Source organism: Perca fluviatilis, chromosome 23 (genome assembly GCF_010015445.1).
Source record: "Perca fluviatilis chromosome 23, GENO_Pfluv_1.0, whole genome shotgun sequence".
NCBI classification, from domain to species: Eukaryota; Metazoa; Chordata; class Actinopteri; order Perciformes; family Percidae; genus Perca; species Perca fluviatilis.
The window spans coordinates 13,147,794-13,174,013 of record NC_053134.1 but is presented as its reverse complement, the minus strand read 5'-3'; the positions used below and the strand labels follow the sequence as shown (position 1 = coordinate 13,174,013).

At 38.6% G+C, this 26,220-nt stretch overlaps 1 protein-coding gene across 12 annotated transcripts in view; it reads left to right on the top strand.

Annotated features, from left to right (window-relative positions):
* The window catches only part of cacna1c (calcium channel, voltage-dependent, L type, alpha 1C subunit), a 218,210-nt gene that overhangs the window by 170,448 nt on the left and 21,542 nt on the right, over window positions 1–26,220 (top strand). For 3 of the 12 annotated variants that reach the window (XM_039791500.1, XM_039791499.1, XM_039791498.1), the window contains 21 exons: window positions 78–229; window positions 350–551; window positions 825–945; window positions 1,379–1,493; window positions 2,176–2,296; window positions 2,418–2,487; window positions 3,275–3,407; window positions 3,589–3,718; window positions 5,018–5,077; window positions 5,556–5,662; window positions 8,621–8,708; window positions 8,808–8,915; window positions 9,028–9,080; window positions 9,178–9,324; window positions 9,574–9,775; window positions 10,583–10,741; window positions 10,866–10,976; window positions 14,899–14,982; window positions 23,599–23,727; window positions 25,232–25,297; window positions 25,643–25,734. In XM_039791500.1, coding sequence (XP_039647434.1) covers window positions 78–229; window positions 350–551; window positions 825–945; window positions 1,379–1,493; window positions 2,176–2,296; window positions 2,418–2,487; window positions 3,275–3,407; window positions 3,589–3,718; window positions 5,018–5,077; window positions 5,556–5,662; window positions 8,621–8,708; window positions 8,808–8,915; window positions 9,028–9,080; window positions 9,178–9,324; window positions 9,574–9,775; window positions 10,583–10,741; window positions 10,866–10,976; window positions 14,899–14,982; window positions 23,599–23,727; window positions 25,232–25,297; window positions 25,643–25,734 — 2,450 coding nt within the window. Of the gene's footprint in view, window positions 1–77; window positions 230–349; window positions 552–824; window positions 946–1,378; window positions 1,494–2,175; window positions 2,297–2,417; window positions 2,488–3,274; window positions 3,408–3,588; window positions 3,719–5,017; window positions 5,078–5,555; window positions 5,663–6,149; window positions 6,165–8,620; window positions 8,709–8,807; window positions 8,916–9,027; window positions 9,081–9,177; window positions 9,325–9,573; window positions 9,776–10,582; window positions 10,742–10,865; window positions 10,977–13,952; window positions 14,037–14,898; window positions 14,983–20,541; window positions 20,728–23,589; window positions 23,728–25,231; window positions 25,298–25,642; window positions 25,735–26,220 lie in introns of all 12 variants that reach the window. The other 9 variants (XM_039791494.1, XM_039791493.1, XM_039791491.1 and 6 more) reach the window with 8 other exon arrangements.

Genomic DNA, 26,220 nt, shown 5'->3' with positions numbered 1-26,220 from the left:
GATTTCCAAGAGAATAGTAAACTCCTGTCTCCTCTACTTGCTACCTTAAATTTTGCTTCTCTCTTAACTCTTCGCAGGCATACTTTGTTTCGCTCTTTAATCGCTTCGACAGCTTTGTAGTATGTGGCGGAATTCTTGAGACCATTCTGGTGGAAACCAAGATCATGTCTCCTCTCGGCATCTCTGTGTTACGTTGCGTACGCTTGCTTCGAATCTTCAAAATTACCAGGTCAGTATAGACATTTTTAACGTTGACAATTATTAAGTATCCTTATGTCCTTCCACACACACACACACATTTGAAAGTCACCTATTGCATGCACACATTAACTGGACGTCTCTTCCCCAGATACTGGAACTCCCTGTCCAACCTGGTGGCCTCCTTGCTAAACTCTGTTCGCTCTATCGCTTCCCTGCTGCTCCTGCTGTTCCTCTTCATCATCATCTTCTCACTGCTCGGCATGCAGCTATTTGGGGGAAAATTCAACTTCGACGAGACCAGACGCAGCACCTTTGACAACTTTCCACAGTCTCTGCTCACTGTGTTTCAGGTAATGATACTGCAAATGTTTCTGGTCCTTGGTTCTGCACCTTGTTTTCCTCCTGTGTTTTTTATTATTCCGTCCATGAAATAATGATCTTTGTCTTCTCCATTTGTACAAAAAGTCATTTAATCTAGTGTGAGTCTTGAGTCTAATGAAATTAAATGTAATACAGTAAATCATTGTCACAAGAGTGAGACTTCTTTCCAATGAAAATGTATCTCCTATAATATTTTCTATATGCAGATGAGATTTGTATTCCATATATTTCTTACTCCACAGATCCTAACAGGAGAGGACTGGAATTCTGTGATGTATGATGGTATCATGGCATACGGTGGACCGTCCTTCCCCGGCATGCTGGTCTGCATCTATTTCATCATCCTCTTCATCTGCGGAAACTGTATCCTGAGCCCTACATAAAGTATTTACATAGCAGCCTATATAATGTTGATATGATGGGAGGTAACAGAGTTATAAATGATGGCACTGAAAAATCCAGTCTGGGGCCAAGATTCAGCCAAACTTCTATTTTGATTCTGTTAAATTGCATTCTATCAACCAGATAACAATCTGACGGTTTGTGATTTGAATAAGGTCTAACCCCTACTTAGGATGCAGTTGCAGGAGGGAAGGGTGTGTTTTGCATGGGGATACATTCATGAAGCCAAAAATGTTTGCTTGAGGGCACTGAATATGTCGTCTTAAGCACTTCAGTGTCTTTTAGATGCAGAAAGGTTACTAATTACTCACTTTGCCTACCAGCATTGTTTGCAACCAACCACACTGATGATCTGAATGGTCAGCCACATCCTTAGCTTCACCCCTCTGAACAGATATCCTACTGAATGTCTTCTTGGCCATCGCTGTTGACAATCTGGCAGACGCTGAGAGCCTGACATCTGCCCAGAAAGAAGAAGAAGAGGAGAAGGAGAGGAAAAAGCTGGCCAGGTACAGCAGAAAGAGAAAGAAAGACAGGTAGACAGTTATCTGAGGAAAGGAAAGAGAAGGAAAGAAAGCTTTTTGGGGGTCTGACAAGCACACAAAAAGCTAGTAGGGGGAGATAGGAAGTGCAAGAGTTGGTCCAATTTCAACAGCATCAAGGGAGAGCTTTCGCTTACAGTATCCTGGATAGTCAGTCCTGCCCAGAAGCACATAAGGATCCTGATAAGTACTAAAAATGCTTATCAATTAGAACATGAATGTATTATTATGTTTATAAGACATACAGATATTTGCTGGCTTTGCTTTTTCTTTCTTGCCAATGTTATTGGGTCATTTTAGTGCCTCATTGCCTACAAAGGTGTCTTTGCCAGCAATGGTATTGTGAGATTTTAGTGCAGCTGAGGAAGATAGCACCCCCCTCAGTGGCACAAATCATTAAAGTCTCCTTTTTGGTTGCAACCTGTATTGATCTGATGAAAAACAGTGCGATGGAAAACAACCTGCCTGCTCACTATCCGTTTAGTTTAATTATAACAGCACAGCCACCTGTTGTGATTGAAAAACTCCCCATCATTGAAAATGAAAAAAAAGTGATTCAGTACACATCAGGGGATTATCATGGGGTTTACATTGTTAGGGTTAGGAGAATGGTAAAGATGCTAATCTTTTCTCCTCGCACTTTTTCCAGGTTGGCCAGTCCAGAGAAGCGGCATGCCAACGAGAAGCCGCCTCTGAAGGAGGAGAAGAAGAAGGAGAAGATAGAGTTGAAGTCCATTACTTCTGATGGAGAGACCAACACTGCTACTAAGGTACACAATGACACACACATATCAAGAAAGACTAAAATAGCCACAGACTTCAATAAGTGCATACTATGTCATCAATTAAATGAATGAACTGGTAAATAAATGTAATGCTCTCCCTCTACAGATTACCATGGATGACTACTGTGGTGATGAGACTGAAGAGAAGAACCCATATCCTGCCAATGATTACATAGGTAACATACAAACCAGATTAGATGAATGAATGGTTGAAAATGAGAACTTGTGCCTTGCCAGCAATGTAGGGCTGGGCAATATGGAGAAAATCAAATATCACGATATTTTTTACCAAATATCTCGATATCGATACCGCAAAGATATTGGATCGTTGACTATTGGTGCTTTCAAAAAATATTTAGTCAATGAGATTTTTGATAAATAATCATCAGTAATGTGGATATAATGACTAAGTGGGTAAAGGCAAATAATAGAATAGTTACAACAATCTGGTAAGTTCAGAAAATGACATCACTTTACTGTAATACAGTCTTTCAAACCAGGAAAAGACAACACTCATGCCATATTACGATATTACGATATCCAAAATCTAAGATGATATCTAGTCTCATATCACGATATCGATATAATATCGATGTATTGCCCAGCTCTACCAGCAACTATACAGATCTATGTGACATCCCCATTAAATTACCTTTCTCTGTAAAGTAACATCTCATAAAGAAGTTCTCATCCCTATACATACATATTTTGAGGTACACACTGTTTTCTATCCATTTAAAATTATGCATTTTGTCCTGTTTTTTATAGTTTAAGTAGATATATTCAAAAACTTGGTATTACCAACATATAAATACACATAGCTACTCAACAACTATATTAATGTATTATTTAATTTAAATATCAACCAGGTGCAATTGTTCCTTTGTGTGACCTTCTGCTAAGGCACCTATACTTTACTCCTATTTACTCTCATTATTATACATTTTTTCTCCCTCTCATCAGGAGACGAGGATGACGAAGAGCCAGAGATGCCAGTAGGACCAAGGCCGCGGCCACTCTCTGACATTCAGTTGAAGGAGAAAGCCATTCCCATGCCTGAGGCCCGTGCTTTCTTCGTCTTCAGCCACACCAACCAGTAAGAGAACACTGTAGTTCTGCCTTCCACTCCTTTTCTTCCCCCCTCTTCTGTTTCCGATCTTGGTCTGTTTCTCCATTTATCTTTTTATTTCCATCTCTGTCATGTTCTGATCATATATAATGTTCTATTATTTTTGTAACGACAGACTCAAATATGTTTTTCTCACTTTGTTTTTTAGATTCAGGGTTCTGTGCCATAAGATCGTCAACCACAACATCTTCACCAACCTCATCCTCTTCTTCATCCTGCTCAGCAGCATCAGTCTGGCAGCAGAGGACCCGGTCAAGAACGACTCCTTCAGAAACCAGGTAACACACACAATTAAAAAAACATGTATTAAAGTGAAAATACAGTATATACACATATTAGGCCAAATATACATTAAGGCACAGACTGAAGCAAACATTGTTGTCACCATTAGTTGCCCATGCCCATTAATTCTGTAATAAATGGATTATAGCTGACAGCAACATATAGAGGAACCAAAGCTTATTGTGACTGGCATGTTACACTTAATGAGATTTCTTCCAGAGTACTGTAACTTTGATTTACTTTATGTTAAAAAGATTTGAAACGCCTGTTAAGCTTTGTTTTGTCATTTTTTTTTATGACAGGCTGGTAACTTACAGTAACATTATTTGTAATGTACACATACAGCGAAGAAATATGGTTAAAATAATACCCCTCAGGTTTTTTTGTTAACCTGCATTTACCAAGAAATTGTATTAATAGTATTAATAATTGAGACTGTATATTCAGCCTTAAGCCAAAATTCCAAAACATACTATTTGTATTTATAGGATATATATCTGCACTGCAGTTATTTACACTAATAGAGCCAAATTGTTTATACATTAATGTTGTTTAGTGTTAATGGGTATAATTTGTGAGCTGTAGTCTAATGTAAAGACTGAGCACTGTGTGTGCTGTATTTGTTTTTAGATATTGTGTATTGTCTCAGTGAGCAACATCCCCTGGGGGCTAATAAAGATCCTTTTTATTGTATTTTCCTTGGCTATGGTATAGGCTGCTGTGTATTAGTCTACATCAATTAACCTTAGTCTGAAACCTTAATGAAATAATACATCCTGTTTTTCAGATTCCACTCTGTTATCAAAGTCTATTTTAGTCAAATCGGAATTCATTATCCTTAGACCCGAACCTCAGCATTATTATTTCAGTATGTTGTGGAGTCATTCAGCACTATGCTACAGTTGACAATAAGGTCAGCCTTAATCCCCAATGAATTACACTTTTTCCTGTTTCTCTCTTTATATCAACTGCGTAAACAATTCCATTGAAGCCTAGATCTATAGATAGTTATGTTGTTACTGGTGGACCCTGTTACTGGTGACAAGAATGCCAAGTTGATTTTTATTGAGTTAGGTTTTGAAGGTTCCTGAACCACTGTACAACCTTGGTTCAGTCATAGTATGTCATAGTTTACTATTACGGCAAAATGCAACTGATGACATAATGCCTCTGTTTCCTGCTCAATCAGCCATTGAATGTTGTTTTTAATCCCAGGGAAGCTATGTGTAGTGAACATCATGGAAATGGTATCTCGGAACAAAAAACAATTATTCGTTTTTTTGTTGCTTTTTCAGATCCTAGGCTATGCAGACCACGTCTTTACTGGACTCTTCACCATAGAGATTATTCTTAAGGTAGTATTTAATGTTTCTGATATATGATAAGTGGGCCATATAATCTACAAGTGCTAAATTATTCATTTGCTTTACTTTCATGTGGTCCTAATCAAAACAGTTTCCACATATAGGATAGCAATAGAGACTGCTGCTGATATTTGGCTATGCTGCTGACAAACAATGGTTTGTTACAACCTGGTTGATATGCCTGGCAAGAAGGCTTTGCTGCATCAGGACTACAAAAATAGAAAGATTTGACTTTCACATAATTTGAAGTATGTATCCTTGGCAGTAAACCCTTCCTTAAAGAAAGTTAAAACAATGACCAACTACTTGCAGATACTATTTAATCCCTGCTCACTGTTAAAGGTAAGGCAGTCGGTATCACTGCCCTCTACATGGTTCATCATACAGTATATGCTCCCCATGTACACTACTAAACTGAGATTTGATCCTTTTGTAGTTGGCTCTGAAATATGAACTTTGACCCCTACAGATGACAGCATATGGGGCATTCCTCCATAAAGGTTCATTCTGTAGAAACTATTTCAATATTCTGGACCTGGTGGTGGTCAGTGTGTCCCTCATCTCCTCTGGAATACAGTGAGTGCAACATGATGTTTCCTGATGCATGTTTTATACTCTTCTCCCATTTTAATCATTCGCTGCTTTAGCATCTTAGACAAAATTGTATGCAGTGATATTACCAATATATTTGGCAGCAATTCCAAGCGACATCATCAGTGAAGCTTACAATATCATCAATTATACATTTATGTTATTACATGTTGAAAGACTGGACTAGATAATGACTAGTGTACGAGACAATAGTCCAGTCAAGGAACCCACACATCAAGTTGTAAAGTGGCAAAGTGGGGAAAACGTTTTTGTTGATATAAATTGCCTCATGCTTCACACGTCTTTCTAGTCTCTAACAACTTTACACTTCATTACTCCCAATCCCTTTCTCTCTTTATGATGTTTATTAAATATGTTCTCTGCTTCTTGTAGCAAATAACTCTTTGAAATGCTGTGGTATTTCTGATTTTTAATATGCTATGCTACACTCTCTGTCTCTAATGCTTAATAGACTAGACTTCTCGACGTAAGTCTATATTAGTCCTAATTAATAACCCCCTTAACAGACCTTCACCTTAACTGTGTAAAACTGTCACTCTTTTGATTTTGGTATTTCTATTGCCTTGGAGAGTGTTAGCTGAAGCCTCCTTCAAAGCGATAAAAAGAAACCTAAGACTGTAATCTGTGATGTTATCAACAGGCGTAGGTTCGTGGAATTACGCTATATTGATAATAATGGGTGATTTGCTATTATGAACACACCAAAATGCCTCTTTAGGTATCAGCATAATTGGTTTTGAACCAGAGATTTTTTTCAGAGGGGTACCCCCTGGGTCCTCTAATACTGTATTCAACTGTCATATCCAGTAAATGTTAATATGTTTGTTTATCTATTATTTGTCATACATTTGGGGGCAGCTCAAACTCATCAGTTGTCATATTTCTTGATCAACTAAACTCTCCTGGGCTATAGAAATTACACCTAAATGCTAAAACTGTTAAAAGTAGTGAGTGTGTGGGATTTTTATTGAATACATCACAGTCAAATAATTTGTGATGGTACAGTCTCAGTATTTACTGTACATTCCCTTCAATGTTGTTTTCCTATTATTACTACCCAATATTGAAGTATTTGTCCGGGGACATACTGTAAATATATATCTCTCCTGCCATGTTTCCATTTAAGCATATGTGCACATTGAAGTAAAAGATGTAAAAAAGTCAGAATGGAAATGATTAATAAAGAGGTTAATAATTTTATATGCAAACGAAAACCAGCCCTTAAACAAATTGCATCATACAGAAAATGTTTGTACTCTCATCCCATGTAGTCTCATAATATTGTGTGTGGACAGCATAAAATATTAACATTAGTTCTCATGAACGAACTAATGCAGTGTGGCTGACATGATACAATGAACCTCTTATCTCTGAATGGAAACAATATTTTTGCTTTCTGATGAAACTAGTTAGAATCAGGTGGTTTGCAAATAGTGAAACAGGTTTATCATTCCTCACAGCCCAGTTAACTGAAGCACAACTATATTAATTTGATATTGTTGCTAATATTTGAAAAGTTATATTTAAAATACAGGTGAAATTTGAATGTATTGTAGTATCACTGACTAGAAGATATCTTCACAGCTGGTTTGACTGTGATATGTTACTGATGAAACCCTACTCCACATGAACTACCTTTAACTGCCTTTAAACTTTACCTTCCTGTGTAAAATGTGGCACAACAGGTCTTTTCTTGCTTTCTGTTTGAAAGTCAACACAGAGTAATGTCACTCCCTTTAAATCACTCCTTTAACCATCTAAAAAGTCACTCCCTCAAAAGAATACATTGACACTCTGAATACTTTTGTTTCCCTTCTACCTTTGGGACACTATGGGAAAAGGTTTTTGTATTTGTTCTTCAGTTAACTGAATAACTGGCCTATTAGCTTTCCAAACTGAAATAAAAGGTAAAAGATACTGCCAAGCTAGATTTTTAGCACTTTTGCTACATGTCGACATTGAATAGTAATAACACTTGGCCTGGTTCAGATTACCGAAGGACCAATGTTCAAGCTTTTTCCAAACATTTATTGTAAAATTCAAAATGTCACGGGATTCTTTTGGTTAGTATGTTAAAACATATTTTCCTTTCAACCACTTCCTTTAAAAGGTCACACTGTTTGACCTTTGCTTGAACTGACACTCTCTTACAGCACAATAACTCTGTTTGCCCATAAATGTCTGTCTGTGTCCTTGTGTTGGTCTATCTGTGTTGTACTTGTATGTGTTTGTCCACGGATCACATGTATTTGTGTGCGTTGTATTTCATACAATACAAGCACTTTTACTGTATTGTTTTAACTATTGTAGACAATTTATGTTAAAAAGAGAAACCATGCTGTTTGCTTCCTGTTTACAAAAACTGACCCATAATGACTTTATGATTAATGGTCCCTTAATAATCAGTACTCTTAACAATGTCAGAAGAGGTACTATCAGTCAAACAACAGCATTTTATAAACAAGTATAGTATATGATAATTATTTTAGTAGTAAAAATGTACTAAACCAGACTATAATCAAGTATTTTTTATTTGACCACCTGATTTTAGCTAAATAAACATGTTTGACTATTTGAGAATAATAATAAGTGCACGTCTTCCAATCACTTGTTAAAAATCTGAGATATTGTTTAGCAAAGTGGGGTGGTTTGAAATATGTTTCATTGCTTTTCAGCATCAAGACATTTTTTTTTTGTCATGCTTCTCGTTGAGTTTCAGATGGGATTTGGCTTTAGTTGTCCAGTTTACTTTTATCTTGATCATTTTAATTTCCTTAGCTTGTGTGTTGTCTCGATCTCTACAGTTTCTTTGACTCATGCTACTGTTTGTTGTTAACAAGCTGCTATTTAAAGTTTGTGTTGTCTCAACCATCCAAATATGTCTTTGACTGGTCAGTAGGTTAAACCCTATGTGTGTTTCAGGTCCAGTGCAATTAATGTGGTGAAGATCTTGAGAGTTCTGCGAGTGCTCAGACCACTGAGGGCCATTAATAGAGCCAAAGGACTTAAGGTTAGAACACTCACACCTATAAAAACACAACATATACACATATTCTCTTCTTAACTAACAAGACACAACCATATACTACATATTTGGTGTGTTTTGCAGCATGTAGTGCAGTGTGTGTTTGTGGCCATCCGGACCATCGGCAACATTGTCATCGTTACCACGTTGCTCCAGTTCATGTTCGCCTGCATTGGAGTACAACTCTTTAAGGTAAAGAAGAAGGAGTGGCTTTCTTAGACCTGTCTGCAGGCTTCATGAAATTTCTTCACTGATCATGTCGTTTTTCAATACTGAGTTCTACATTCCTGTGTTTTTCCATCAGGGCAAGTTCTTCTACTGTAGCGACAGCTCCAAACAAACTTATGCAGAATGCAGGTAAGAGACACCCTTCGCAAGCAAGCTTGTTGAACTCTCTTTTTAGCATAACTACTGGATAAAACATGAATATGTGTGTGTGTATTTGTATTTACAGGGGTTTCTACATTATGTATAAGGATGGTGATGTGGGGAAGCCTGAAAGATCCGAGAGAAAGTGGGAGAACAGTGACTTTAACTTTGACGATGTCCTCCAAGGCATGATGGCTCTGTTTGCTGTGTCTACCTTCGAGGGCTGGCCAGGGTGTGTGTCTACATACAAACACAATGCACATGTATATTGATCTGCATATTGTACTTACACTGTGTGTTTGCTGTTTCAGTTTTACAGCAGCATGTCCTGGTATCCTACCCTATAATTTCTGCTATTTAAAGCTTTTGACTGGAGTAACTGAGGGTTAAGTGCCTTTCATCTCCCCCTCTTTCTGACCTAGAATCTTCACCTCCCTCCTTTCCTTCAATGACTCTTCTCTTCTTCCATGCCCTCACTCAGATTACTGTACCGGGCCATAGACTCTCACACTGAGGATGTTGGGCCCATCTACAACTACCGCGTGGTCATCTCCATCTTCTTTATCATCTACATCATCATCATTGCCTTCTTCATGATGAACATCTTCGTCGGTTTTGTCATCGTCACATTCCAGGAGCAAGGAGAGCAAGAATATAAGAACTGTGAGCTGGACAAGAACCAGGTACTGTTTTTTTCTGGTTTATATCAACTATTTCTTCTTTTTTATTATTAATATTTTTGGGCATTTTCAGCCTTTATTTTGATAGGACAGCAGAAGACATAAAAGGGGAGAGAGAGAAAGGGGGAATGACATGCAGCAAAGGGCCACAGGTCGAAGTCAAACCCGGGCCCGCTGCATCAAGGTGTAAACCTCTATATATGGGCGCCCGCTCTACCAACTGAGCTATCCAGGCATCCAATATCAACTGTTTCTGAATTTGTGCACGCCTCTGTGTTTGTATAACTGCTTTTGTTTAGCAGCAAGATAGACATGAAGCACAAGTTTTCAGGTTACAGTATAATGAGAGTGACTCTGTTGTTTTGACTGTAGTGGGAAAGTTATTTTGTCATTCAGGAGCCACAAGGGAGAGGGAATGGAGGCCAGGCAGTGGGGGTGAGACATGGGAGAATCTGGATAGGCTGAACATGAGTTTCAGGGGCTGAACTACTTCAGGAGTGCAGCCAGGAGGGACCTGCAGCAGTTCAGACAGAAGATGAGACTGAAGCTTAAAGAAGGAGCCAGACGAAGTCCCTGCAGCTGTGTTTTCTGTGATGATCCATGGCTCTGCAAGAACATGGAAATGCACAGAAAGGATAGAAGAGTAGTCTGGGGTAGTCTGCCAAAAGACAGTTCTATAGCTTTTCCTCTACGATGATCTGAGTACAGAGAGACAGAGTTGGGGAACTATGTCACCAGACAAAAGTTAAAGCCAAATTGCAAAGTGCCTTTGTACATGCTCACGTGTGTGTGTGTGTGTGTGTGTCACAGCGTCAGTGTGTGGAGTATGCTTTGAAGGCACGTCCGTTGCGTCGATACATCCCCAAGAACCCTTACCAGTACAAGGTGTGGTATGTGGTCAACTCCACCTACTTTGAGTACCTGATGTTCACACTCATCCTTCTCAACACCATCTGTCTGGCCATGCAGGTGAGTCTCACACATGCATGCAAGTACACACAAAATGGGAAGATATTACAGTCAGAGCTTTAGAAAATCCCATCAATCCCCCTTTCTTTGTGGACATTAATGAGTTGTTTATGTGTCTTTGCAGCATCATGGACAGACGAAAAATTTCAATGATGCCATGAACATTCTCAACATGCTCTTCACTGGACTCTTTACTGTGGAGATGATCCTTAAACTGATCGCCTTCAAACCCAGGGTAGGTCCACTTCTCTAGCTGCGGAGTAGAATAACTTTGAGCAATACAGTACAGTAGAGCAGGAAATTATATCTTCTGCATTCAGTAGGTTGCTGTAGAAAATTTGATCAAACAAATGTACAAATCTGCGTGTTACTACTAATAATTTACAACCAATGAATAGAATAGTCAAATACTGTACATTTTAGGCATTGACATTTTTTGCAAATAACTGCTCACTGATGTTGAACTGTATATTCCTAATCTCTAATTAATTTCCTCCAAATGATAATTACCATATCATGGATTTAAAACATTATTAGTGGATGGTATCATGTGTTTTTAATCTCACTGCTCCCTTGTTACCCTGCTGTTGTTGCTATGTGGCTGTGTGGGTTTATTGGTACAATTTTAGAGCTTCCTGGTGCATCAGCTATTTAAACAGTAACAGATGGGAATACGTCTCCCTATCACAGTAGGGTTTTTGGAAAATGCTTGAACGAAGTTGAGTGAAAACATAGTTTAATATTGTATTATTGTCTCTATTGTTGCACAGTGCAGGTTGTAAATTAAAAGATGAGCATACGAAACATATTTTTTTTAGTTATTTATGGCTTTTTACAGATTATGTTGAAACAAACAGCGATGAAATAAACACATAATGCCTCTGTGTCAGCTCACTGACTTCTTTAATACACTGAAGTGAGCTGAGGTGAAATCAAACAATCTAATTTTCCTTTTTAAGCCCTCCCTTTGGCTACTTAGTAACAGAATAGAAGAATCAGTACATTAAAACCAAATTCTAAACTATCAATTCAAAATACACCAGGTATAAAAAATACCATTATTTTAAGTGTCTGAATGGATTAATTTCACCTTTTAATTTAATTTATTTGTGAAGTCAATTGCTGGACGTTATTTGTTGAAATGTATGAACGTCATCCACAAAAATATCAGTATTTGGAAGCCAGGGCTTTCTAACATCTATCTAACTTCCAATAATCTATAAAATCCAAATTATGTTCTACAAAATGTGTCATTTTATTAAGATGGAAAAATAAATAATAGTTAACTTGTAATAACTTTTAAAAATAATTATTTACCATTTAGTCTGGGTAAGAGCATGCTTGTAGTATTTTCAGGCTCCAGTTGGAATTAACCGCCTAACCGTGCAGAACAACTTTTAAGGCTTGGGAATTGACTTCATGCTGTGCTGCATTATGTATATTATGTAATGTCATGTCATGTTTAACTCAAGTAAGGCTAATTTAAACTACCAGATTTTGTAGAAGCAGTTCTGTTGCACCAAGTTGTAAACCTTAAGAAAATATACAAACTGGTTTCCTTCTTTCATGAATTTACTCTATTCAATAAGTTAAAGTGCAGCATGACAACATCTTCCCAAGCCACACTGAACGATACTAATGAGAATATACCACTTAATTTGTGTGTAAGTTGCAACTTTAGAATGTTTTCATTGACTTTAATAAACTCTTCCGGCACACACAGGGGACCCGCTCACTAACACTTTTACTTCTCAACTTCTCAGGTATTACAGTCGTCAACACTCACGTGGAATCAGCTCCAGTAACATTTGCTCTGTGAAAAAAGATGTGTGCTAATGCCTTTTTAACTTTTGAACAGGTTTCATTGCCTCAGCCTTCTTCTTCTGTTTTTTGTTTTTTTGTTTACTGTGTTGTATAGTTCTGAACATCTGTACACATTGTTTCCGGTGTCCAGTTGTTGCCCAACTTACTGTTTTAAAACTGATGTGTGTCTACATTAGTTTGTCAAACAAATGTAATCACTCCATACATCATTTAGCATTTAAATACTAATGCTAAGCTCTATTAATGTTTAACCCTGGTTTTACATTAATATTCTTACACCTCCAAACAACTTCATTAAAACCACTATAGAGTCCCAAGATGTCTTGTAATATTTACATAACCTTTTATGATGATAACTCCGCTGCTGATGATAGATGATGAAGCTTAAAATAGATCAATAAGATAGATTTTCTCTCAGCATCTCTCTGTATCTGCTAATTTACCAGTTTGATGCAAATACATCAGTGGTATTTGTTTGTGCATATTGGAAGTAATGCAGTAATTCTGTTGGTGTACTACAGTATATACCGGTAGTCAGTGTTAAATAAGAGTTCTAGACTAGAGGCCTCACATCTCATTATCCAGTGATCCTTCGCATTCCCCTGCTCCAACTTCAAACCATCTTTAGACATACAATAACTAACAAATTTCCTCCCATCTCGTTGCACAATATTGGCACAAACACAGTAACATCATTAGCCTTTCTAGCCACAGTGATAAAAAATCTAAATGTGCTATGGGAAAACAATCAGCCTGAATCTGAATTAGATGTAATTTGCTTTACAGTAGATGAAATGTTTCTGAAAAGCCCATATGCCAGGCTAGTTTCCAAATTACCCTTGTTAGATGTTGGCTGTCTCTCCAAGTTCAAGTATACCAAAGCTGTGTCTCTACACCAGAACATAGCACAGTCTCTCTAATATCCAGCTCTCTCCTTTCACAGTACATATAATATATTTTTATTTTACCACCCTAAATAATACTGTTTTGGCCTGAAGCTATGTGGATGTTTTTTCATAAATACTCATTTTGTACTACTACTGATGATAAATTGCGCTCATTAGTTAAACATACAAAGTTGGCTTTAAGTAATAACATTTAAATACAGAGAATACAGACTTAAATGCCATCTAACACGCTATAACAGAGCGGGAAATTCAGCTGCACTTAATGAAAAGATACTGCAAAGGAAACAAGTTGATTCTGTTCATTAGAATACAAATGTGTCTTTTCATGTGTTGGTTCATCAGCTGTTTTTTTCCTGTTTCCTTTGTGTACTGTACAACCTCATACCACCTTAATAGGACTGGGAAGTGGCAGCAGATGTTGTTTTCCTTCTAACCTACCTTTCTTACCCTCCTCCTCCTGCTCACCTCATCCTGTGTAGGGGTACTTTAGTGATCCCTGGAATGTGTTTGATTTCCTCATCGTAATTGGCAGCATAATAGACGTCATTCTCAGTGAGATCAACGTAAGTACGATGCCCACTCTCACTCTTCTTGTCGCTCTCTCTTTCTCTCTGTCTTGTGCCCTCTTGCTTCTTCTGACTCTTTCATTTCTTGCCACTCTCCTCTCCTTTGTGGCTATTCTGTGTTGTTTTGTGCTGTCTTTTCTCTTCATCTCTCTTCCTTCTTTCTCTGTCTCCTCTTTCTCTTATTCTTCCTCCTCCTTCTCTCCCTCCATCCTTTACTCCAAGATGGCCGCTGCTACTCAGGGGACCCCCAACCACAAGGGTTCCTGAGCAAGAACAAGCTTCTTCCTGGGTTTCTTAAAAAGTAGAGGCAACAGAGGCAGGGTTTTAGCTTTGAACACAAAGGGTTCCTGTCTTGCGTCCTCATTCCTTATTCCTTACAGTATCTCAGATGTTGTTGGGTTTTATTTTTATTTTTATTTTTTTGTCAGACTGTGACATGTCCTCAGGTTTGATTCCCTCCCTCACTAACTGAACTAACTCACTGACCAATCACAAACAGACTTACACATAATTTTTAACTACAGCAACAGGGGCGTTTTTTTGTTGTGATTTTGTTGCAATTTGTTCTTTACTGTTGTTCTTGTTGTTGACATTTCCTCTCATGGACAAGCATGACCGATCGCCGCTGCTCTTCCTCTGCTGTCCATCTCTTTCAGACTGCCCCTTCTGTTCTTTTTTTGCCATTGAATTTTGTTGATTCTTTCCCTCTCTCCTACTAGAAACTCCAGTGCTTATGTATATAATGTTTTTATCTTATTTTTCTCCTCTCTCCTTTAATTTCCGTTCTATCCATTTTTTAAATGTCTTATGTTCTGTCCTTTTCTTCTGTTGTTTTTCTGTTCTTTCCACCCCTACGCAGCATTATTTTGTTGATGCATGGAACACATTTGATGCCTTGATAGTTGTGGGTAGCATTGTTGACATAGCGATCACTGAGGTTAACGTAAGTAGTCCAACACCCTCCCTCCCTTCCTGCCTGCCTGCTCTGCCATTCCCACACACACAAACAGACAGAGTGCCGATACCCATCTTGCATGCTTTCAAATGATTAGGGAACTTCAGCTGCACCACATTTGGACTTAAGAGACGGCTGAATAAGTTTGGCAGTGAAAACAGCCAGATGTAGTGCATTCAAAACAGAGTGCAGTGCCCTGTGTAGAGTTTGTGTAATTTAAAAACGTATGAAAGACAAAATTTTAAAGTTATGCTTGGAGAACTTTGACCCTTTAACATCTAAATACCTTTTGACACAGTCAGTTTGATTTATAATTAATATTTTTTGGGAACTAACATTATCATTACTCCATCATATTATATTTTGTTAAAATGTATTGTTTATAACAATGGAGGCTGCAAAACAACTTGTTCTTGATGTTCCCCCTTCCCATTCCTACGCATTGTTCTTCAGCAGTGTAATAAGGCTGCATTTAAAACTTTATTCTCCTAGTATTATTTTGTTTAGATTTTCTATTATTTGAAGCTGCTTCAGATAGGTATTCATGCCTCGGTCTGCTGAGCATCAGTAGCATCAAAAACTATTGCATTTTCCAATAGAACCTGTTGCATTGTCTCAGCACTTTGGTTTGGTTTCACATTTATTTGATCTTTTATCATTGCCACAGGGGATAGTGTCCATTCCCCTGGCATGGTGGGCACTGTATAGCATGACAGATGTAAAGGTGGTATATCCAGGCCTTGTACTGTATATAATGATCCACATTTCTGCAAAAGAAAGATTTTCTGGAAAGAAGGAACAAATACAGATTCTCATTTCTGAACAATGGTGTTTTGACCCAAGGGTCATGAAACACACCCAATTCATAAATCACTAGGGACAATTTTAATACAAGTTGCAGTTTTTTATTTTTATCCGACAATAGTAATGTGCAGACATGGGGAACAATTTGATCCATAAATGGATTTACTCAAGGCCTGTAAAATTTATGTAAATGTATGTATGAATTCATTTATTATCGACGTGGAGGCCCTATGGTCAATTGTGGGGCTGAATAAGAATGAATATCCCAAACACAAGTCAAATGTTAAGTGTCTATTGTGTTTACACTTCAGGGATAGTTGGTGTTTTATTCATTTGATAATCAAAGTGCTCTTTGGCAGAAGAATAGGCTGAGAACTATGTACACTACAAAGTGTGACTGGACAGAACTCTTAATTTAGCATTAGAAGTTAAAGAAACCTCATTAGGTGGAGACAGATATATAAGTATACAAGTCTAACTTTGATATACATGTACATTTGTTTCAGCTTATAAAGACACACATACCAGCCTTGCTTAGTCTTTATGCTAAGCTACTGTATGCTAACAGCAGGGTCCAGTTTAATATTTAGCGTACAGACTTGAGAGTGGTATCAATCTTCTCATCTAACTCTCAGCAAGAAAACGAATAAGCCAGTTAGCCAAAACTATTCCTTTTTTTATTTACAATTTATACTGAATCCTTTTCAGAGATGCTCATAAGTCTCTGAGCTAGAGTCCAAGTCAAGTCTCTGAGCTAGAGTCCAAGTCAAGTCTCAAGTCTCTCGTGGTTATAATGAGTGTTGTATCACCTGCTGCATTCCATCCAGGAAGCTCAGCAGCCGCCGGTGCGGTCGACTTGTTTGTTGTCCTCTCTCACGTGTGGCCTTACGCAGCAGATACGTATTACGTAGGTAGGTTATAGGTTATGCAGGGACAGGAATAACATTCAGCTCGTCAGACGTTTCCTAAAAATAAAGATTGTTCACATGTCCTGCATCTCAAGTCAGAGTCGAGTCTGAAGTATTTTGAGGACAAGATCTCAAGTCTTAAGTCACTGCATGTGCGACTTAAGTGCGATTCGAGTCTGAGTCTCAAACTCGAGTCCCCATCTCTGATCCTTATCCACATCCACTAGGTCAATATACACAAAGACATTTATGTATCCAAGCTTCAACAGTTTTTAAATATTTCACATTAATTATATAGGCCCCTATTATATATATATATATATATATATATATATATATATATATATATATGTGTGTATATATATATATAAATATATATAAATATTTTTTTTTATATATATATATATATATATATATATATGTATATATATGCCATATTAAGCATAGGTTTGCCTGAAATGCTCTCACACCCTCAGCCTGCTGCTGGTTTGAGGACATGAAGCAGAGAAAAGATGTGCACTGATGTGTTCACCGGTGTGTTCCCCCATGGTGGAATGCAGTGTTTCACCTCAGACAGCACTGGTCAGGCATACAAATAGGGTGAGTGTATCCCAGGGGTGTATGAGCTTGGAGTTTGTTTTTGGGCCTTTAGAAAGGGAATTCCATTTGGCCCCATGAGAGGCTAACCAAACTGCTTGGAAACACTGGGTCATTTTAAAACTGTACATGAATATTTAATGTTTTAATCAGTTATTCTATTTAGGAATTTGATGTCAGTGGAATCACAAAAAGTATCATACATGTCCACAACCCTTTTGTTGCTTTGCAGACAATGAATGTATCTGATCTTTAAGCAAAGTATGCTTTTACACACAGGAAGAGAGGAGTGTATAAATACATAAATCTATACATAGACACTTAACAAAAGGCTGACAGAGTGAAAAAAAATCTATTTGAAATATAACATTTCTGTTGGGAACTGACAACCACTGATCGATTAATCACCTTTATACTGAGGTTCTATGGGCCAGAGATATACATCTTTGTCATCTATACAAGTCACTGATGTTGCACGCAACACTTTGGTTTGGAGTTTGCCTTTGATTTGATTGATTTTGTTGAGTGGTTTGCAGTTCTTTTTGAATGTTTCATTATTTTCCTCTTTTACCCCTAACCTAAAGGCATGCCCCAAGTCTTTTTTTTTTCTTCTTTTTCTTCTTCTTCTTCTTCTTCTCTGGTGGTTTTTAATGATTTGGGTGATGAGATGCCCAAGCTACCTTTTCTATTTTTCTTTTTAAGAAACCCTCCGCACTACAATACTATGAGAACTCTTGTCTGTTTTTTTTAACTGGGACCCTGCCACTGAGATATTTAAAATTTTAGCCTGCTACTGCATTTCATCCAACAGAATAGCACAAGTGAATGCTTTTTAACGTACTGAGCAATGCAATTAGAAACTAATAGTAGCAGCTTGCCAACAGCTACCTCTCTGCCGTTGCATTCCTAAGTACACAGCGAAGTGCAGTAACAGGCCAGCTTTAAAATGTTATCACTTTGCCTTCAGTAAATATTAAATGACTAAAATCTCTCGTTTGAGTGCACCCACATCGCTGCTCTGTTGGGTGCTTGTTGACTTAAATTAGCTGCACTTTTTGTGGTCATCGAATCAGAATACTTACTTAATCCTGGGTCTCTAATTCTCCCCAGCAACCTGCGGGTGCTTCTTAAATCTTATATGGTTTCTTTTTCGTTTTTTGGTTTTTGTTTTGAGTAGAAGTAGTGTGAACAGATTTGTAGTGGTTTTCTCTGAGCGGTGTCTTGCAGACGATGCCAGTATGGACTGCATCTATTTCTCTTTTTCTTTCTCTCTATTTGGAATGCCTCCTCTTCTACTCTCCATCTCTCTCCTTCTCCTTCTGATCTTTTTCAGTTCACTTAACTCTTCTTTTATGGATGTTTATCTCTGTCTTTCTCTGTCTTCTTTCTCGTTGGTTTGCGGTGCGGCTTGCTCACCTGAAATGCAAGCTGGGTAACATGGGTCTCTCATGATTTTCATATACCCTAAGAGGTCAACCAATTATCTGTTATCAGTTAGTTGTGTGTTTTTAATCCCAGCACCTTACACATTATATTAAAATCCACTTTTATGTTGCAGTACTTAAAATGTATGGATCAAGCTTAAGAAACAAAAAGGGGTATAAACCACAAATCTAGGGTAAGAATGTTCTCAAGATACCCGTGTTACCTATTGAACTGACTGAACTGATGAATTCTTTTGCTTGAAAACATAACGTGCAATGTGAGAAAACAGCTCAAGTTAATTTTAAATGAGCCCCTAAATCTGATGAGCTGCAACTACAGTAACTCACATCTGCACTGTAGTTCAGCCTGAATGGACTACTATATATTTATTTACAAATTGACTGTTCTGTTTGGTTAAAATTACAAGCCATGCACGGATCCTCCAAGTCCACGGTAGTCTGTAATTTGCTTTGTGTCACTTTATAATGAGACATATAATAATGAGGACTGATTTGAGTTTATTTGGTTCACAGCTTTGTTTTCACGTACAAATTGAAGCAACTTTAAGATTTAAATTATGCTTAAATTGACCCAGCTGGCACACATTCATACACATACATGCAGACAAATGCACACACTTTCTCATATTTCAGTTTTTACTTAGTTTGCACTTAGTTTGAATCGGTCCCATCTTCCCTCTTTCCGTCCCCCGTCCTTTCTTCCTTCCTGCCTATATTTCCAACTCATCCTTATCTTCCCTTTATCCATCAATCTTCCCTCCCTTCCTTCCTACAGTTGTCCTTCCTTCCAACTTCCTTCCATTCACACCCTAATGCCTCAGCTTTTCTCATCAGACACGTACACACACACAACAGCTCCTGAGTCATAGATTGAACTAGTTGTTAATCTATCACTCCAATGGGTAAATGTTATAATAAATGTTGTAATACCAGAGATGACCAAAGTGTGTCTCCCTACAGTATGTTATCTTTGTGCTTCTCAGTGTTGTTTAAATACTTTGGGCTCCGATTTCCAAAAGCATCTAAAATCCTCTTTAAATGGCCAACATTATCTCAGCTTCCTGTCTTTTTTATTGTGGTATTCTTCTTTGACCTGAAAGTAGATTAAAGTTCTAATTTCACTTGGATCTTGACTATTCTCAGGTCAGAGAGAGGCTTGAATAACACATATTGAAAGGAGGCATTGTCCTTTTAATGCCAAGATGCATTTGGTAAACATAGCCTGAGTTAAGCTAAAGCTTTAACCACTGTTACTGTACTGTAGCTTCAGCTGGTAGAAAGAAAAACAGATAGCTACAGAGGCGCCTCTCTATCCCCCATCATACACACAAACTCATGCATGTGACAAAGGCTGTGTCGCACATAGACACATACACAGTCAGCTCATGTCCCCTTGTGGCTGCCCCAGACCATCATTCATTATTTTGGCCCTCAAGGCGTTGGACAGCAATTTCAAAATATCTTAAACTTCCTACATGTTTTAATCTTCTAGTGCTGTCATTCAGCCAGATGTGGCCCTCACACAGGATGGTTTCAGTCTCGATATGCAGTAATATTTTATAGAATTTTCCCTCCTGGCCCAGATGAAATTATTTTTTTTCACCTGGGAGGGCTGATCAGAGACTGAACCCTATATAGCCTGGCAGAGTTAATTTCAGGGGTGGTGTGAAATTCTCACAACTTTTCACATACATAAAAACACTAAAAGACACACATGCTGTACATGCACAGTGACACACACACACACACCAAGGCGCTGCTCTGGTGCTGATCTTTGTTGCCTTTCCTTAAAGCCAGCTGACTCCTCCTCGTCCTCGTCCTCCTCCTCTTCGCCCTCCTCCTCCTCCTCTTCCTCCTCTCACCCCCCTGTGGTAAGGCCAATGGTACGCTCCAACGGTAACCTCGTACGCCTCCCTACCTCCTCCACCATCCCTCCATCCCTCCATCCTTCCATCCCTCCTTCTGCTACGCCAACCATGGTATGATCCAAAATTGTGGCTTTTCATTTGTCCTGTCAACTCTCCTCTATCGCTCCCGCTGTCATCTTCTGCAGCATGTCCAGAGTTATATTTATGTAGCTGTTGTTTATACTTTTTACATGTTTATATACAGTATATGTGTGTGTATGGTGAAAGGCAATGTATTGTGCAGGCCTAGTATAACTGGAGTCTTGTGACTTTCCTTGAGTGGCTATTGTTGTTGCCATGGTGCTCGCTGCCCCCACCTCCCCCCATGGCTTGCAACTCGCTCCCCTTCCCTTATGGGTGAGGTATCTGTAGTGCTTCGTCATGAGTGCAAGCCATCATGGTCACGCTATCACGCTGTCTCTCTTTCGATCACTCTTCTCCACTGGCCTGCTGTCTATCTTTCTATCTGTCTAATCTATCTGTGAATCAGTCTGTTTGGATGTCTCTGAATAATTCAAACTATTCTTTATATTCAAACTCTCTCTCTCTCTCTCTCTCTCTCTCCTCTCTCTCTCTCTCTCTCTCTCTCTCTCTCTCTCTCTCTGTTACACTGTTACTGTACCTCTCCCACTCACTGCCCCACTCTCTTAATGGTGCAATGGTCCCCATTGTGGTCCAGTTGTGGTATTACATGCAGTACAACATTTTGACTTACTCTCCTCAGAAGGATTTTTCATTTTCTGCATATCTGTCGTTGGAGTTTGGGACAACTCATGTCTTGGGTTACTTGTCAACACTACAGTGTAACCAGAAATGTGACATCTACCTTTAGAAAGTACCCAAACTGCTCCCAGTTTTCCCAGAGATATAGAAAAATGAATAATGAGTGTGGTGAATTTTACAATCTTTGATTTCTATAGAACATTTTTAGAGACAAGATGAATTATTTCTCTGAACACAACTCTAACGTGTTATGTTGAAAAGTAACATATCACATCTGTTATCCCAAACTTCATTAAGATGTGTGGTGAATGGCTAGTTCTTTTGAGAAGCACACTGTGTTTTCTTTGTGGGATTAGCATAAAGAATTGATGGCCTCTTGGAAAAACACAAATGGCATGAAATAGATTTAGAGGTCAGATAGGATGATCTTTTTAGGGTCACATTTATTTCCACAGTGAAGGCAGATGTAGTATGGAACTGTTGTGGCTAAATTGTTATGGTACAAGTGCTGCTTTTCTATGCAGTCAAGTTTATTTTATGCATACTTGATAATTGTCACTGCTGTATAAAGGCTTCACCTGATCCATGTGCTGTTTGCGGTGTAATTGTAAATAATATACTGGGTCCTTAGTTGCTGTATTAACTGCAACTGCATCATGCTTTACACAAATCCTGATGTTGCCTTTGTTTTTCTGCCTTTTGTCCCTGAGAATGAGCAGCAGCAGCATGAATAAATAAATCTGTATTAGAATAGCACTCAGCGAGATGGCTGAATATTTCATCATGGAGTTATTTTGTGTGGATGAGTACTGGGACAATAGACAGAATGATACAGTGCCTCTCAAGAGCTTTGCTAAGGCATATTTAGAATAAACTGCAACTTTCCAAAGTATACCAAATAATAGATTGCTTAAATCACCTTAAGGGTTGAAATATTGCATGTTCATTGCAAGAGGTTCTGCAAATAAAATGATTGTAGGGGAGAAAACTGTTTTACTATGGTCAAACAGTTTTGACCATAGTAAACAAAAAGATTTACCACCCATGAAAATATTATCTTTTTACCTGGAAGTGGCTGCATTAGGTAGTAATATCTTTATCCGCCTAAAAGTCATCTTTGGATTGTTTCTCCCGGTGGCCAGTTGCTCCGTGACAAACAAACAATTAGCCTGCCTGCATGATTTATTGAAACAGGAATCTGCCTGCAGGCTAGAATTTTTGTACTGTATCTGTTGTGAATTGTTATCAGTGATTTATGAAAGAGCTTGCCTCTATCGATGGAAATCTCTCTGGCCCGGTCTCAGCTATTAGACTTTTAGTCCGTACCGGTGCAGAATAATCCAATTATTCAGATTTGTAAGATGATTTACTTCAGGGGCTCCAAATGCTTGTTTGTCAAATGTCATTGCAAGGCTGAATTAACCTGTAATCGGTTATAGAAACAACACCCAAGAGTGTGTTATTCACCTTGATTATGACAGCACTGAGGTAATGTATAAGTAACAGCAGAATGCCTGAACCTGTAATATCAGTAAAGACTAATGTGGCCGTTTCTAGTTTTGATGGTTAGGTGCCTTTAAAAACTCTTGTTGCACATTTGGACATATCTATAAAGAGAGGTTGAAGCAGGTGTATTTAGGAAGCTGATAGGTAGTTTGTGAATGTCTTTGTTGCCAAGTGATTTTTCCATGAAGCCACAAAAATAAGCATGATTGCCCGATTCTCTCCCAGATCTCTTTTGTCAGTTGATTTTGATGGGATTTTGTAGGACGCAGATTTCCATTTATTAACTCAGTGTGTGTGTGTGTGTGTGTGTGTGTGTGTGTGTGTGTGTGTGTGTGTCTGTCTGTCTGTCTGTCTGTGTGTCTGTGTGTGCGTGCGTGCGTGCATGTATGTGTGTTATTCATATTTACATCCACATACATATGTGTGGGTGGGGATATGCATACGAATGTTTCTTGTATGTCTGCATTTCTGCATATGTCTGTGTGTGCATGTGTGTATGTTTGTATGTTCATCTTTACCTGTGTGTGTGTGTGTGTGTGTGTGTGTGTGTGTGTGTGTGTGTGTGTGTGTGTGTGTGTGTGTGTGTGTGTGTGTGTGTGTGTGTGTGTGTGTGTGTGTGTGTGTGTTCCCTCCCTTACCTTTTGCATGTGTCCCCATGCGTCCTGTGTTTTTTCCAAAAAAAAAAACACCAAACCCCACCAAAAGGGACTGCAGAACTCTGAAGAGAACGCCAGGATCTCCATCACCTTCTTCCGGCTGTTCCGCGTGATGAGGCTGGTGAAGCTGCTGTCTCGCGGGGAAGGGATTCGGACCCTGCTGTGGACCTTCATCAAATCCTTCCAAGTGAGGGGAGAACCGGACACAACATGCTAGAGCAGGGGGTTGGGTTTACACAGGACTGAAATGGAAGAGGGAAAGTGGAGCTTTAACCCTAACGTGACCCAGATTGGAGCCCTTTTTTGAAGGCCACTATCTTATCTACATTTCACTTTTCAAAGCAGAGAATTTTTGTGATCCACACTTGGCATAGCAAAGTTTATTTCCCATAGGTAGGTATTAAAATGCCATTTGATTAGAATAGACTAATTTAATGTTATTAATACTGCGCAAATGATCTTGTAATTTCCGATCTGAGTCACATAGGGCTAAAAAATATCCTTGTTCTTGTGTAAATCCAGCCTGGTGGAGTCTCACAAGCCAGCTCTCCTTTCCTTGCCTCTTCCCTTCTCGTCTCCACCCCCTATTTTTGCAAGAAATCAGAAGGGTGGGATGTCGCACAGTTTAGTCTAGATGGGGAAGGAGAAAAAGAAAGAGGGATGGTGTGAGGTAACAGAGACCTTTTACAACGGCAGGGAGGGATGTAGGGATATGAAGCTAGGAAACAGGCACGAACTTAACCAGCAATCTATTTTCTTCTCTTTCATACTCATCTCTCCTCCTCTTCCTCCACTTCTTCTTCTACCCCTTTTTCCCTCCAACACCCTACTACTAACCCCTGAAAGCTCACCATTCCCTGTAGCAGGTTAAGCAGTAGATACGTGTAACGAAGCACTCCACCAAAAAATGAAATCATTTGATAGAGTGTTATGGGGAAATGGAAATAATCTGTTCTCTCTCTTGTTTTAACTGAGGCGGGCCTCTTCATGTCACAGTACATTACACAGTACATAGTACACAGTACAAGTCATTGGAATTTGAAACATTGGTGATTCAGCAAAAACCAGACTCATGGTGTTGGATTTAAAATCAGCAGTGCTCTTGAATGTATTACTGTACTTAACACAGATAAAAAAATGTAAGATCACTGTACCCTTTATCCTTATTTCATTAATCTGTGGATTACATATTGACAGATAATCAAACATTTATTCATCATATTTGGCCCTGCCCTCCCAGTCACAGGGGTAATGTTAGCCAGGAGCTCAGTTCCAGACAGTCTCCCAGGTGTGTGAAAATAGAAAACAAACCTATTCTGGCCATGGTTGGGTCATGTACGATATGTTGGGACTGGTCTCCTGGCTAAATGCAGAGAGCAGTTTGTATTTTACTGAGGTTTTTCACTTCTAAGTCAGATGATTTATCCTGTGTTTTTTTTGGTGTTGTGCCACACAGGGCTGCAGATCAGTTCACTTTCACTTCAGAAAGTACCAATATAGTTTTCACATTGCACCTGCTAATTTGAAAAATAAATAAGTGCGAGGTCAATCAACCTATTTTAACAATAAATTCCAAAATCAATTGTAAACTATTGGATGTGTAATATTTGAATGAAAGTGAATGGACATCAGCCTTGGTGCAGGATAATACTGTCGACAACTTGTCACTAAAGTGTCTCTCTCCTCTTTAGGCTCTGCCCTACGTAGCTCTGCTTATAGTGATGCTATTCTTCATATACGCTGTCATCGGCATGCAGGTAAGCTGTTGTCTTGTCAACTTGTTTCCTTCCCTCTGTTGTGTTTTCTTCTCTCTCCCTCTCTCCTCCAGCTGGCCTCCATCCTGTGTCTGTCCTCCTGGAGTCTTGTCTTCCAGAGTTCCTGTTTGGTCACGTCGTCCCTCTCTGCGCCACTTCTCTCTCTCCTCTAGCTGTTGCTCCTGTTCCTCTCCCTGTCTGTCCTTTTTATCCTGTTGAGTTGTTTGTATCACTGATGATGAGAGGGACAGCGGCCTCTAGTTTCGATTATCCCAGAGAGCAATCACTTCCTCCTGTCAATGCTGATGTCATACCCTGTGTGCTGTGACTACTTCCCCTCCTGTGCAGATGTTTGGTAAGATAGCGCTGCGGGACCACACACAGATCAACAGGAACAACAATTTTCAGACGTTCCCTCAGGCAGTGCTGCTGCTCTTCAGGTGAGGAAGATGATTACACTCCTCATCTTGTGTACTTTTCCCCTTTCTTTTCCTCCCTCATGTTCCTCCATCTTCCCACTCCTCTTAACATCTACCCTTTTGATCATTGTTTCAAAGCCAATGCCTTCTACTCTTTCGACATTATCATTCTGCTCCTTTTCTCCCTCAATCATCAATTCCTGTAATGTTGCATCAACAACAATTATTTTTCCTTTTATATCTTCTATATATTTTCTCTCTTCCATTTACTCTGAAACGCATTTTATATTTCACATTAGAGTTTACCACTGACATTTTATGACAGCAAAAACCACAGAAACTGAAAGAATAGATCAGATATGATAAACTATGTTATGTTTTAGCAGCCATTCTATTATTTTTTAAAGCATTTTGCCATAAAATATATATATATATATATATATATATATATATATATATATATATATATATATATATATATATATATATATTTATTTATTTATTTAT